Source organism: Heterocephalus glaber, unplaced genomic scaffold, assembly GCF_053883595.1.
Source record: "Heterocephalus glaber isolate CG9 unplaced genomic scaffold, H.glaber_assembly_v1.0 deba00001788, whole genome shotgun sequence".
NCBI lineage: Eukaryota > Metazoa > Chordata > Mammalia > Rodentia > Bathyergidae > Heterocephalus > Heterocephalus glaber.
The window spans coordinates 895,003-909,601 of NW_028258471.1; the positions used below are offsets into that span (position 1 = coordinate 895,003).

The 14,599-nt window shown below is 41.5% G+C and overlaps 1 protein-coding gene across 2 annotated transcripts in view; it reads left to right on the forward strand.

Moving 5' to 3' along the window:
* Ankdd1b (ankyrin repeat and death domain containing 1B) overlaps nt 1–14,599 on the forward strand; it is a 68,259-nt gene that overhangs the window by 40,404 nt on the left and 13,256 nt on the right. For both annotated transcript variants that reach the window (XM_004872873.3, XM_087203179.1), the window contains 3 exons: nt 5,161–5,259; nt 9,976–10,074; nt 11,847–11,945. In XM_004872873.3, coding sequence (XP_004872930.2) covers nt 5,161–5,259; nt 9,976–10,074; nt 11,847–11,945 — 297 coding nt within the window. The remainder of the gene's footprint in view (nt 1–5,160; nt 5,260–9,975; nt 10,075–11,846; nt 11,946–14,599) is intronic.

The window sequence follows — 14,599 nt, forward strand, 5'->3', positions numbered from 1 at the left end:
TGTAAATAGCATCACTTAAGATAAAACTTGAATAAAATATTGAAACCTCAAAAAAAAAAAAAGATGTGGGCACCACAGGGTGTAAAAATGTGATGTTAAAAGATTCCAACTTTTTCCTTCAGCGTATCCCACAACACTTTGTTTGTTCATTCATTTGTTCACCCATTCATTCAAAAAACATTTGTGTAACAGATGAATATTTGCTCTTAGATGCCTACAAGGCAATACGGGCATGGAAAAAATATCATACTGGACTATGTGCAACTATAGATGCATGCTGTGGGGACATAGGAAACTGTCCTAGAAATGACAGTCTTCCTGGAGGTGGTGACATATTACCTAGGTCGTGGCATTTGAATGAACATTGGCAGGAAGGGCTCTGGATGGACATCAGCAGGAGGAGGGCACAAGTGTAGAGTATTTCAGATAGAGGGAAGAACCAGGTAAAGGAACTGAAGCATGAAAGAGCATGTGTGCCCTGGGGCTGACACATTCAGGGTGACAGAAGTTGAGGATGGTGGACTGGGAAAGGCGAAAGCTGAGTGGGCTAAGGCAGATAGATGATGAAAGATGGTGCTTATGGGAAAAGGGTTGTCTTTGACCTGTGGCCAGCAGTGATCTTGAAATGTTTTAAGCAGTGAAGAGGGGTGGGGGTCCATTTTGCATTAAGGCAGGTTTAAAGGGTGGGGTAGTGGTGCCTGTTCCCAGCTGTGGAGCACAGGGAAGAGCACAGGTGAGGGGGGCAGGTAGTGTGGTTGGAATGAGTTTGGCTTGAGACATCTTGGGGGTATATTCAGGTGGACAGTAGTAGGGAGGTGGAAGCTGGGAATGAGATTTGGTCCAGGGGCTGTGGCTATGGAGGCAGATTTGTGAATCCTCTCTTGGGATGGTCCCTTCTTATCCTTTTAGTCAGTGACCTTTTTGGCTGGTTCTTTAGAAACTGAGATGAGTGGAGTCCTTTCATATTTCATAGTTGGGTGTTCTGATAATTTTTGAACTTGATACTTCTCATCAGAGATACTGGAAAAAGTGCTATCATAAGCATTTAAGATAACAGAATTGAAGGCACACCATTATTCCATGCAACACTAAGAAGAAATAATGCTGCCAGTTGAAATCTGACACACAAAAAGCTTTTCTTTTCACTTAGACTATTTACTTTGGCCAAGAATGGTAGTGTACACCTGTAATACCAGCATTCAGAGGCTGAGGCAGGATTTCCACAAGTTTGAGGCCAACCTGGACTATATAATGAGTCCCTGTCTCAAAAAACCAAACCAAATCAAAACATGAATATTTATACTTAAAAGAGTTTTTAAGCTTTTAGTTTTAAAAAATTGATTGATTGATTGATTGATTGATTGATTGTGGTAGTAGGGACTGAACTCAGAGAGTATACTGAGCTAAATCCCCAGCTCTTTTTATTTTGAGAGAAGATCTCACCTAAGTTTCTCAGGCTGTCCTCAAACTTTTGCCTTCCTGCCTCAGTCTCCAGGTAGATGGGATTACAGATGTGTGCAAGGTGTCTGGCTTACTTTATATCTTTTAAAATCATTCAGATACTGTATAAGGAAAAAAATAAGCAACTCAGCTGGTTAAGTATTCCTAAACTTCATGTTGAGTTTGATTCTTCTAAATCACTTTCTTCTTCGGAACCTCAATTTCCTGCTATCAAAGGTGAGTGTGAGCGAGTTTCTTAAAAGGATGACCCAGTATCATTTCTGAGATTTTTTTTTAGACCACGGACACCCATTCTGACACAATGTACAAGTTCAATGATAGCTACCTCATGTCTGCCCCCTGGTTGACTCAGATTGTGAGATGAATCTTAATATGAAACAATATATATCTTAGAATTGATAGTCACAAAGATTACAATTGTGGGCTCCATAATGAAAATCAAAAGCTATGATGTGAGTATGTGTGATGCCTGGGAAACAGCAACACTCCCTTTGGCCCAGAGAAGCCAATCAGCTTGGTCCTTGCATCCTTTGGCCTCAGAACACACAGATTCAAAGCAGGGCCCTGGGCACTTGAGTTCGACCCTGGATCCACCACTGTCTGACTGGGAGATGTTGGGCACATTGCTCAGTTCCTGTCAGCTTCCATTTCCTCCTCTAAAATAGCCTCAGGAGGGCACAGTGAGGTTTGTTGTGAAGGCTCTGCCATGCACTTAGTACAGGGTGTAGTGTGGGCACTTGTGTAAAATGTGATGTTTATTATTTTCATTGGTGTTACCATAGTTCAGTGAGAGGGACCACAGTTGTCATCAGTATCAACAGTAGGTATTATTTTTATGCTCATTTTTTTCTCTTCCACTTTCTGCAAGAATGTAAGCCTGGCTTTCAGCTCAGGATCAAGAACAAAAATAGAGCCTTCATTTGTTTATCTTTGAGAGTGCTCAGTTTTGGGGGGACTATTTGGCATGATGATGACAGGTTTGGTTGTTTTCTTTTCTTTTTTTTTTGGTACCAGGGACCGAACTCTGGTCCTTGGGCTTGTGCAGCAGGCAGCAAAACCACTGAGCTAAATCCTTGGCCCAGGTTTGGTTGTTTTAACTTAAAGATGATACCAAGAATTTGGTCTTCTTGAATGAGAGGTATGAATCGAGTTAAAAACTGAAGGAGAAAGCCAGTGTGGTGGTGCATACCTGTAAACCCAGCACTCTGGAGGCTGAGGAAGAAGGATTGCAGGAAGTTTGAGGCCAGACTGGGCTATATAATAATTTAAGGCCAGCCTGAACTACCTGAGTGAGACCCTGTCTCAACAAACAAACAAACCAAACCACCACCACCACCAACAACAAAACAACTCAAAAATAACATGAATCACTCAGAGAAAATCTTGAGTATGATTGGACCTCACAAGTCAATACAGAGTGTCTCAGTCCATTCTTGCTGCCATAACAAAATGTATTAGATTGGACAGTTTGTAAATCATAGAGATTGTTTCTCAGTCATGGAGGCTGGGAAGTCTATGATCAAAGTGCCAATATAGTCAGTGTCTTGTGAGGGCTGCTATCTGCTTCCAGGATGGCTCCCTGTGGCTGTGTCCTCACTTGGCAGAGGACAGTGTCAAACAGACCCCCTCAAGCCTTTTTATAAGGGCACTAATGCTGTTCATGAGGATGGATCCCTCATGACCCCTGAAAGGCTCCACCTCTTGACATCATGCACTGGGGATTAAGTTTCAATGTGAATTTTAGAGGAACATAGCAGAGATCAAGTCCTGTGGTCACAGGATTGAAGGTCAGTCTCACTCATGCTTGCTCTGTTCTGATCCAGTGCTTTACCACTGGAATGTGTGCACAAGATTCATTCACCTTTTAGCTCTTTGGAGTGAGGGAAGGTTGGGGAGAATTTGTAAAGTCCAGTAAACTGCAATTGCAGATCATGATATATTTCATTCGCACACAGTAATGTGTACAGTGATGATATTATTCTGTAGGATAAGGCCTATAGTGTTTGTATAGTTTTGGTACTGTTTCCTGTTGCAAGCTGTTGCCAGATCAGTTAGAGTGAATGTGGAATGCTCCAGAGAACAGGTCTACAAACATTCTTGTAGCAAATTCATATAAGTAAAGAAAGTTCAAGCATGAACCTGGTACATTCATTAATAATTCAATTAGTACATTCTAAATTCTTAAAATTCAAGATGAAAAATAAACATAAATGGCAGTTTTGTGTTTTCTCCATATGGAAAGGATTACCTTACATACATCTGATTTTTTTTCTTCTGGTTTTCTTTGTGTTTCTACATATATTTATTTGTACTAGTGGCCTAACTTCATTTAAGTATTCTTTAGCTCTTGGACATTTAGTTTGTTTCAGTTGTTCTTTATTTGAGGTAATACTGTCATGAACCACTTTGTACACAAAGCCTAGTCTGAATTCCTCACTATTTCCTTTGGGCCTATTCTTAGAGGTAGATGGTTGGGTCTAAATATTAAAGAAGCAGATTCTTTTTTTTTGGTACCGGGGATCGAACTCAGGTTCTTGAGCTTGTGCAGCAGGCTGCGAAACCACTGAGCTAAATCCCCGGCCCCAAAGAAGCAGATTCTTTTCTTCACTTTTGTTTTGCAAATTTTTTCCCATTGGAACTGCCTTTTAATATCTCTTTTTCTGGAAAAATAAGAAGAGAGATTATGAGGAAGAACTGTTTTGTACAAAGATAGCTGCTTCAGGGCCTGAGATAAAGGAGCTTATGACACAGTTTTCCTGCCTTGTCAGGATCGGAACCCTGACTCATGTACTTGCCTCCCTGTGGACATAGTTGTTCATACCTATTTAGTCACAACTAAAATCTTATGGACTTGACCAAATGCAACCATTAAGAATAGCATTCAAGAGAAGAAATGATTAGGGAATGGTGAAGGAATTCCACATTTCTTTTATATTTTTGGAGAGTCTGCATGAGAAAAGAAAAATATCCAAGTAGCTATTGTATGAGACCAGTTATTTCTTTTTTCTCTGCTTTGACTTAAATAAACTAAACTCTGACTTTATCCTACTAGTGTTTATCCTGAGTTTTAGGAAACTGGAGTACTGAGGTCACTTTTTAAAACATTAATTGTTTTTTAAATGACATGCAACATTTTAAATCAGTTGGAAAGATTAAAGCTGTACTCTGTACAAACAATTCTAATTTTGTATGTTTTATAATATATGTATTATAATTCCTTATTTCCAAGATTATCTTTCTTATCAAGTTGTTGTTTCCTTGTGGGCAAGATCTGTGTCCTATTCATCTTTCCAATTCCAATTCATGCAACCTAATACGTGTTTGCTGCAAAGATTAATAAAGGTTAACAGCATGAATGGTGGACAGAGACAATGAAAAGAGGCAGCAAAACAGCAAAGAGTACAGGATTTGATGCCAAACAGCTTGACTTGCTTCCTGGCTTTGCCACTTTTCAGCTGAGGTTTAGTTTTCTTATCTGTAAAATGAGGATCATAATAACTCTGAACCTTCAGGATTACAGTATGATTTCACTGGGCCAAAGCATATAGTCTTGGCAGTATAAGTTGACACACAGATGTTCAAGAGTCCTATCCATTATCAAGAGGAATATATAAAAGTTATAGAAAAAGCATGATGTTTATTAAAGTAATTTAATTCCATGACAAAGGGCAATTACTAACTTTTTTTTTCTTTTGTTAGAATGGAGAAACACCATTCTTTTTGGCTGTTGCAGGAGGTCATGAAGAATGCAGTAAAGTGCTACTGGCAGCAGGAAGTGACATCAACATTCTAAATAAGGCATGTGCTCTGGGCCATGGTTACTCACACAGGGAGGGGACCTAGAATGTTCTTTAGGAACTCTGGTCCTGTTACTCATCCACTGGGATTTTGTAGAAGTAATGTTTATGATATGCTTTGTTTTGGTTAAGAGTTAATGATTTACCTTTGATATTCTCCCATTAACATCTCCTCAAAAGCAATATCGTCCTTCCTTTTTATGTGGGGAAGGAATAATTGGGGCAAAGGGAACAAGTCATTGTTACTTCTTAAAGACAGACACTCTTATTCTACTTTGTTTTCTCCATAGTAAACAGCACATGCCTTGCTCGTACATAACAGACATTGAAAAAACGTTTATTGTGTGAAACAACCAGCGGCCAGTGTGCCTGAAACAGGCAGGGTGGTACCTTCTTCTAAACACAGAACACTTTTACATTTTGTCATGGTGCTAAGAGCCTTCACACTCTCAAGACTATATTGTTATCCTCATTTTTTGAGATCAGAAAACTGTAATTTAGAAAAGCTAAAGAACTGGGCCGGGGATTTGGCTCAGGGGTTCTGCCGTCTGCCTGACAAGTGCAAGATCCCGAGTTCCATCCCCGGTATCAAAAAAAAAAAAAAAGCTAAAGAACTCATCCAGGATGATACAATTAGTCAATGGCAGTGCAAGGATTCAGACTCATGACTGACTCCAGTACTGGAACTTTTAGCCACTGAAATGACCTTGAATTTGGATGGTTTACTTTCTTTTTTTTCTAATCTGTATTAAATTACAATGAAAATAACTTACGACAAAAATCTGAAGAGTACCCAAGGACATATGGTAAGAAATGTCTTACTCCAATTCCACATCTCAGTTTCACTCCCTGGAAACTTAGTTAGTCTTCCGGGAATTTTCCATGCATTCCCACGGAAAGTGAGTTGACTAAACACACACTCATAGACACACAGACACCATGTGAATTGTAACACACTGCATAATATATATATTACTCTACCCTTTGTGGGTTTTACTTTAATTGCTGATATCTTAGAGATCTTTATATCAGCATAATATGTAAACAATTCCTTTTCAAATGCTATGAAATTAAACACTAGACTCAAGAGTAAAGTCCCAAACAGGGAAGGTTGTATACCCTTATATTCTGCTGGCAGAAGTATATTTCTACAACACTTTTGAAAAGCAATTTGTCACTTTTCAACCATGTATGGGAAATTGTATTAGAGGAATAATCCAAAAGGAGGAAAATGGGCTGGAGATTTAGCTCAGTGGCACTGGGCCTGCCTCTCAAGCACAAGGTCCTGAGTTCAATTCCCAGTTCCACAAAAAAATTTAAATAAATAAATAAAATAAATAAATAAAATAAAAGAAGGAAAAAGCTAACTACATGCACTAAGGTAGTAAAGTTACCATCAAAATCCAAAGAATTAGATACACTTTATATGTAAATAAATGATAGAAGAAGGCTGAATAAATGTTTAGTGGATTTATTTCTTGGAAAACTAGCTATTATTTGTAAGTTATAATGCTAAATATTAAAAATATATTGTGATGTAGAAAATGTTCATCATTAAACATAATGAATATATAATAAAATAATAAATATTAATATAATAATATCTCTGGCCCTGAGGGGACCATAGAAGGGACCAAAACTACCTTCCTCTCTTTCTCTTTCTCTTTCTTTCTTTCTTTTCTTTCTTTCTTTCTTTCTTTCTTTCTTTCTTTCTTTCTTTCTTTCTTTCTTTCTTTCTTCCTTCCTTCCTTCCTTCCTTTCTTTCTTTCTCTCCTTCCCTTCCTCTTCCCTTTCTTTTTTTCTTTCTCTATCTCCTCTTTCTCCCTCTTTTTGCTGTTAATTACAGTACTTCTGAAAGACTTCCATTTTTACTCTTACAATTACTGAGCCACAATAAGCTCACCTAATTTATGTGATTCTGATTTCTTAGGGTTCTATCTGCATACCTGGCAAATTGTTTACCAATGTAATGAATATTTTATGAATATTACATTTAACAATCAATGAGGTATGTCAGTTAAATATTCACTTCACTTTCATGGTGTTCTTTTGGAACCAGTGATTTTTTCTTTTGGGTTTTGCATATTTGCCTCTTTAGAAATTTGTAGTCCTCCACACTGTACTACAGTGCCTTGGACTCCCACAGCTCCTCCTACCAGAGGATTCCTGTAGTGAGTTCACTAGTTCTCTCTGCTTTAGGTGGGCTCAGACCTTCCCAGGGAAGGTGTCTCTTACAGTTCTGATCTCAGTCTAAATGTCACTTTATCCAAGAAAGTTTTCTTGGTCACTCACTAGAAAACAGCCATCTAGTCATGGTATTTTCCTTCCATTGTAGCACTTAAAACTTGCTTATATTGTTCTTCTAACAGTATCTAGAATATATTAAACAGATTTATTCTGTCTACTGATTTACTGATACTAGTCTACCAATCCATGGATCTATGGATTGTCCATCCCCACTAGAATGAAATGTCAGATAGCATATTGGATTTGTTTACCAGGATAGTCCTCAGGGTCTAATATAGTACTTGGCACATACTAGATGCTCCATAATGTTTTGTGGAATGAATCAAATGATAATTATTAATTCTATACATATTTCCTAGCTTGTTTATCTTCCCAGAGAGAGAAAGAGGTAGGGTAGGGTAGAAGGCAGAATAATTAATGTCCCCCTCTTCCAGAGATATGCATATCTTAATCCCTGGAACCTGTGAGTATGTGAGTATGTTAATTCCATCTGCAATTAAGGTGACTAACCAGCTGATCTTAAATGAGATTTCCTGGTTTATCTAATAGGCATAAGGGGCCCTTAAGGTGTGTGTTGGAGGGGGGGTGGCAAGAAAGTTGGGACAATGCAGTATGAGAACTCAGCCATTTCCAGCTTTGAAGATGAAGAAAGGATGGAGTGCTAAAGAGTGTGGGAGGCTTCAAAAAACTAGAAGACAAGGAAATGGATTCAACTGTGTTTCTGACCCCAGCTAGAAATTACTGCTCTTAGCATCTGTTCCAGTTATCTATTGCTTCATAGCCAACCAACCCAAAACTCAGTGACTTTAAACAATGCTACTGTCTTTCGTGGATCTGTGGTGTTGATCTAAATAACATAGGGAGCAGATTCTCTAAAGATGAAGTTTGCATGGAAGAGCAGAGCACTGCAGTGGGTGGGAGTCTGTGTGTTATAGTAAGCTGTATGCTTATTCAAAGACATTGAGGCCAGGGGAGAGTTTAAAGGCAAGATAAAGAGGATTATATAAGACACTTTGAAACAATACTATTTGGCTGTAAAGTTTAGTAATAAGGGTGTCATTGGTCCAAGATTACACACAGTGGTTGGGCAGTTATCCAAGCAAAAGAATTGTTTGTGTAGCATTGCAGTGGCTATTGTCTGAGCTTGTGTTTCTGGTAGTCTTTTTAAAACATTCTCATTAGGCATGTATGTATGGAATTTCCTCCTTCATAATCTCCTGGCTTTATTAAGATGTGACAAAATTGATTCCATTTTGATTCTGACAACTTTTGCAGTGGATTGATTGGGCTCAGCTGAGAAATTCTTACTTTGGGACTATAGTGTGATTAGTAAGGGACATCAGCCAGGATTTTGGTCATTTTAAGGTTTAATTAAATTAGGTATCCAGGATGCCTCACTCACATGCCTGGTGGTTGATGCCAGCTGTTGGTTGGGAGCTCAGTGGGGGATTTTGTCCAGAGCACCAACACATGGGCCCTCAATCTTCTTGCAGCCTGGCAGCTGGGACCCAGGAGGAAGTATTGCAAGATCCAGCATTGCAAGAGGCAGAGAACAGAAGTGTTCAGGCTAGGAAGGGAACACTGTCACTCCTGTCATATTCTATTGGTCAAAGCAGTTACAGGGTCCACATAGATTGAAAGGAGTGAAGAAACCCCACCTTTTGATGGAGAAGTGGCAGAGTCATATTGCAGCAGAGCATGTGGGACAGGGGATACCAATGCCGCCATTTGGGGAAAGCAGTTTCCTATAGTACCTGTATCTGGGGAAACTGAAAATACTTTGTGACCATCTTATAATTAATCAATCAACAACTAATTCATTGACTGATATTATGGCAAGGTGCCATCTACTTTGGCACAAGGAAAGGTTTGGCTGGGGTGTGAAAGGGAGAACACTTAGTTCTAGATCATTTCCTACTTCCAGGATCATGTAAACAGTAATTTAACTCTCATTTGCCAGAAGCATAATGTCTTAGCTCAGGCTGCTATGATACCATAAAACTGCATGGCTTAACCAGCAAACCTTTATTTTTCATAGTTCTGGAGATGAAAGCCTGGGATCCAAGTGCCAGCAGGGTAGGTAGGTCCTAGTGAGGGCACGCTTCCTGGTTTGAATGCAGCTGTCTATTTGCTGTGTCCTCAGCTTTTGGCCTTTTCTTGGAAGGGCAGGAATCCCATTCCAGAGGGCTCCAGCCTCAGGACCTTCTCACCTCCAGTACTGTCACATTAGCTCAGGGTTTCACTACGTGAATTTGAGAGGACCTCTTAAGACCATTGCATACTTGTTCCTGAGGACTGTGACATTTTAATAGGAGACACTTTGAAGTAACGGCCCCCAAATCATTGGAAACATTGGATTTCCTTTTCTAGCTGGCTCTACTGCTTCATTGTACTAATTATTTACCATATGAGGATAGCACACGGGGTTGTAACAGGGATTCCCTGTCTGCTCTCTCTCTGTCTCTTGCAGCTCAATGTCAGTGCTTTGCAGACAGCAACCCAGAATGGCCAGGCATCCCTTGTCAACTTTCTTCTCAGTGAGAACATCAAGCTGCCCCAGAGGATGGAAGTGAGTCTATTCCTCTTCACAGGGCCTTTGGTCCTGGTGCCCTGAGGCCGTCTGGGCCGGGGAGATGCCCCTGCTGATACTTGTGGGGGTTGGGGTGTTTCACAAGGGAGAAATTCTTTCTGCAAAGGCTGGCTGACTCCTTCTAGAGGCTGTCTTAATCTTGAGAAATAAAATCCAATGGATGAATTTTTAAAAGTCATATAAGTCCTGAGCAAAATGAACTCTTTGTGTTTTTAATATTTGTGTTTGCTGCAATCAAACTTTCTCACAGGAGGGTAGGTGCCCTGACCCCTGTAGTAATCTCATCAGCCTGGGAAAATGTGAAGCTGCTGTAAATATGAAGAAGGGTGATGATTTTTCCCTACTGCACTGAACGTGTTTTTCTTTTGAAGGTCAACCTTTTACACTGATGTAGGTTTTCTGAAGTTTGAATTGGCTTTGGTCAAATGAACAAAGGCCCTCTGTGTTAGAATTAGACAAGAAACATTCCTCCACTTCCCAGTGTATTTTCATTTCTCCTGTGAGAATATTATTTCCTCTGATCTTGCTGAGCCATTACTATTTATTTCATTAACTTGAGAGAAGGGATGTGATTTGAGCTCTGTCTGATACTTTTTGGAGCCTGGAATTAGAGGAATTGGCTCTGGACTTACCTGTTCAGTCCCAGGATGCTTCCTGTTTCTCAGGGGCAGCTTGGCCCCAGCAAGGTGGGTGGTCTTGGCAATAAGGACTGCCCATTTCTTTGAGAGGAAAGTGGCTTCTGTTTCTGCCTTAATGCCTCAAGGGAGAAGGTTATCCCTGAACAGAGGAGTCCCACACCGTCTTCCCCTAGGGCTGCCCCACACTTCCCTCAGCACCATCTTCTCCTCTGCCCCTCCTTGGCCCTCAGCCACCTCTGGGCTGCTCTGCCCTGCTGTCCTATCTACTCCTCTTCTCTTCTTCCATGTGCTGGTGAAACTCTAGCCTGTGCACTGCACTTTTTTCCATCTGTCTCCTCGTCTTCAGGAGGAGGCTGGTGCAGATGCTGGGGTCAGGAAGGCCTGGGCTCAAGCCCTTTCTCTGCCCTTTCCTCACTCTGTGGGGAGTTCCGGCCTTTCTCCTCCCCTCCCATAAAGTGGGGCTGTCAGACTCCTAGAATTGCTGTGAATGTGGTTCCTGCACAGCTGTTAGTTAACCTAGCATTTAAAACAGAGCACCAGCTGTTGGGGATGTGTACAAAGCACCATTATGGGAGCGTTGAATGTGCCCAGGTGATGCTTCCACCCTGGTTGCCCCCCATCTCTCTCTCAAGCCTTAGCCACTTCTTCTCTGCTTCTTTCCCTCTGGCAGCTGCCTTCCCTCCTCCTGGAGCCAGTTTCCTCTCCTGCCTCAGTTTGCCAGGACAGCTGGGTGGGGCTGAGGCCTAGTGTGTGACAGAGCAGGTGGGTTTCAGCCAGGCTGGGAGAAGGACCCAGAGACTCCAAGGAGGGTGTGGCCAGGGAGACCTGATTTATCCACAGAGGAGAAAAAGACAGAGCTAGCTGCAGAGGGCACGGTGGATTCTCATGGCTGGACTCCGGAGAGGAAAGCTGAACACAAGAATCTGCCCCTGAATAACTGGTGATGGACACCAGTTCCATGAAAGACTGGAGGGCCCACCATTGTGGTGGCCAATTTCAGTACCTGGGAGATCATTAGGAAATTTGTACAGTATCTGCAGAAATGGGTTGCTTTATGATTTGAATGAAGAAGCCAGAATCTTTTGGATTTGAAATTTTTCTTTCTTTCTGCAGCCTAAGGAGTCCCCTCTTCATTTAGCAGTCAGCAACAACCACATTGCTGTTGTAAACAGCTTATTAAGTGCACAGCATGACACTGACATCTTAGATCAGGTAAGCCAGGCAAATCAGAACCCAGAGAGCCTGTTTTCTTGTTTCAACACAGTGTGTGTTTATGGGAGTTCTGATCTAGTTCAAGGTGCCCTTGTTACCCTTCTAATTTCCCATTTTTCTCCTCTAACCTCTACCCATCCCCACTTGGTCTATTTTAGAGGCACAGGTAGGGTTCAGCCAGTGCTTGAAGGAATTGTTCACACCTAACAGGCCTAGTTGGCACTTCTGATAGACACTAGCTCAGAGGAATAACCAGAGGCTCTTTAAATCTGAAGCCACTCCATTTGAGTCCTGTGGGGAGCCCTTCCACATAAGAAGGAAGCTTAGCTTCTGCATTAGAGACTGTAAATGTATCTTCCTTTGGCTGAAGCCAAAAGAGACCTTTTGGAGTACAACAGTCATCAGGAATTCAATCCACTGGGGCAAAATCAAATGCTTCATAAGAGCCATCATCACTGGCTAGAAATGGCAGTGGGAGGCTGGACCACAGAGAGCCAGGCACTGTCCCCTGCAGCCCAGCCCTTGGCCTGGGCTGCTCTCTTCCAGGGAAGTGGCAGGGAGGGAAACCTCCCCCGGGGTGCTGGGCCTGCCTGTCCTCGTCCACCTTGTGGCCCCATTTCCTCCTCTGTAAACCCAGAAGCAGCTTCCAGCTCCAACCTCTGGGTTGACTTTTGCCCAGAGCCAGTGGGGATTTGATTTCCACTTCTGTCCCTTCCTTCCTGAGGGAATTCCCCCACTTTGTGTCTTTCACTGTCCCAGAAGTTGGGGGTGGAGAGTCCTCTGATGATTAAATAAACTTTCATATTTAACTCTGGTAATGTCCTAAATCTTTCCTAATAGGCAAAATCTTTGCTATATACACAGAGCCTTATGTTCACCTGTGATTTTTGTTTCCATAAAACTGCTTAGATCCACTCCAGGGAAGGAGTGTTCATTAGACTTGCCAACCATTTATTACCTCAAACTTTTTAGACCAAGAATGCACATGTAAAATGAGAAAAATTCATATTTTACATATAAAATATTTGTATAAAATAAGAACATATATATGCTAAAAAAACTTAAGTGTGTTTATAGAGGAAGATAACACTTGTTAATGTCTTAGTTGCCTGTCTTCTAAACTTATAACAGAATTGTCAACATGAGATATGCCAGGCATGGTGGTGTATGCCTGTAATTCCAACACAGGAGGCTGAGGCAGGAGGATTGCTGTGAGTTAGAGGCCTGCTTGAGGTACTTGGTGTGTTAGTTACTTTTTTTCTCATTGAAGAGACAAAATACCTCACACCCAAAGTTAAAGGGGGAATATGTATTTAGTTCAGTTTGTAGAGGTTTCAGTCCATAGTTGGCTGGCTCCAAGGCAGAGTGGCACATGGCAAAGGGGTACTGGAGAGGAGAAGCAGTTCTCTGCACGAAGAAGACAGCAAGAGCAACAAGGGAACCTTAACAGCATCTTTCTGCCCCCTTTTATTCTATCCAGACTCCTGGGATTAGGGTGGTGCCAGAGCAATCATATGCACTTAATCCCAGCATCACACATTCTAGATTCAGCCACCTCCAAAAAAGCCACCTATGCCTGCATGAGGCTTCAGAGGGACATCTGTGTTGTAAATGATGCACGTGAAACCACAGGCTAGAGATAGCCTTTTTTTGTGAGGAAAAGAAGTTTATTCCAGTGAACAGAGTAAAATCAGGGACTAAAATCAGGGAAATTCTCACAGCTAGCTGGGAAAAGTTGAGTTTATTACATCCCTGTGTGGATGGGCTGACACTGGAGAGAGAAATCTCTATCTGGGAGAGATTTCATCCATGGGTAGATAGGCTAACATCAAGAGGGAGACGTTAGCAACTAACAGGGAAAGGAATTAGGCTTATATATATGCGAGGCCGATTTCCTCCGATGGTGAGGGCTAACTACAAAAAGACAATAGAGACTTGCATAATTTCAAAGAATACGGGAGCCGGGAGCTCAATGCCTCAGAGTAGGCAAAGACCATAGGTACACACAATGATGGGAAGAATATCAGGTGACTTAGGAAGCAGTGATGATCTCCTGTCTGATCCTATATTGATGCAAATCTAATGCTGATGAGGGTGGAAAGGAGAGCATTGCCACTACAGTAGGTGGGATGAGTTAGCTGGTAAGGAATTCATCCCTCCCTAGGTGAAACCTTTCTCTTTTGTATTACTACTGGGTTCTCAAGGAACCAGGATGTCTTCAGCTGCTGTCATCTTGCCGTTGAGTGAGTGCCACAGCATCACAGACCATTGAGGCCTCAGGTGTGACCCAAGGCAAAATGGAGTTATGTTTCTGCATGCCATAACCTTCTCTAGGGCAAGGTGACACTGGGCCTTAGCCATAGTCACAGTTTCATTATAAAATGATTTTTCCCTCAAATTATGTAGAAATGCTCCTGACATATATAGGTATTGAAAGGGCTAAGGAATCTGGGGTGAAATGTTTATAATTGAGTGTAAGGACAGTCAGCACAGGTGTGCAGACAATCACTGGACTTTTTGTCTTCTGTTTACGACAAAATAGCCTGTCGTTTGCTGAAAGCAGCCTGTTTGCTTGTAAAGATCTCACTTAAGATGGGCACGACAATCTAGACCCAAACCTGGTATCTGCTGTATTGCACTTGTGCCTGTGAACC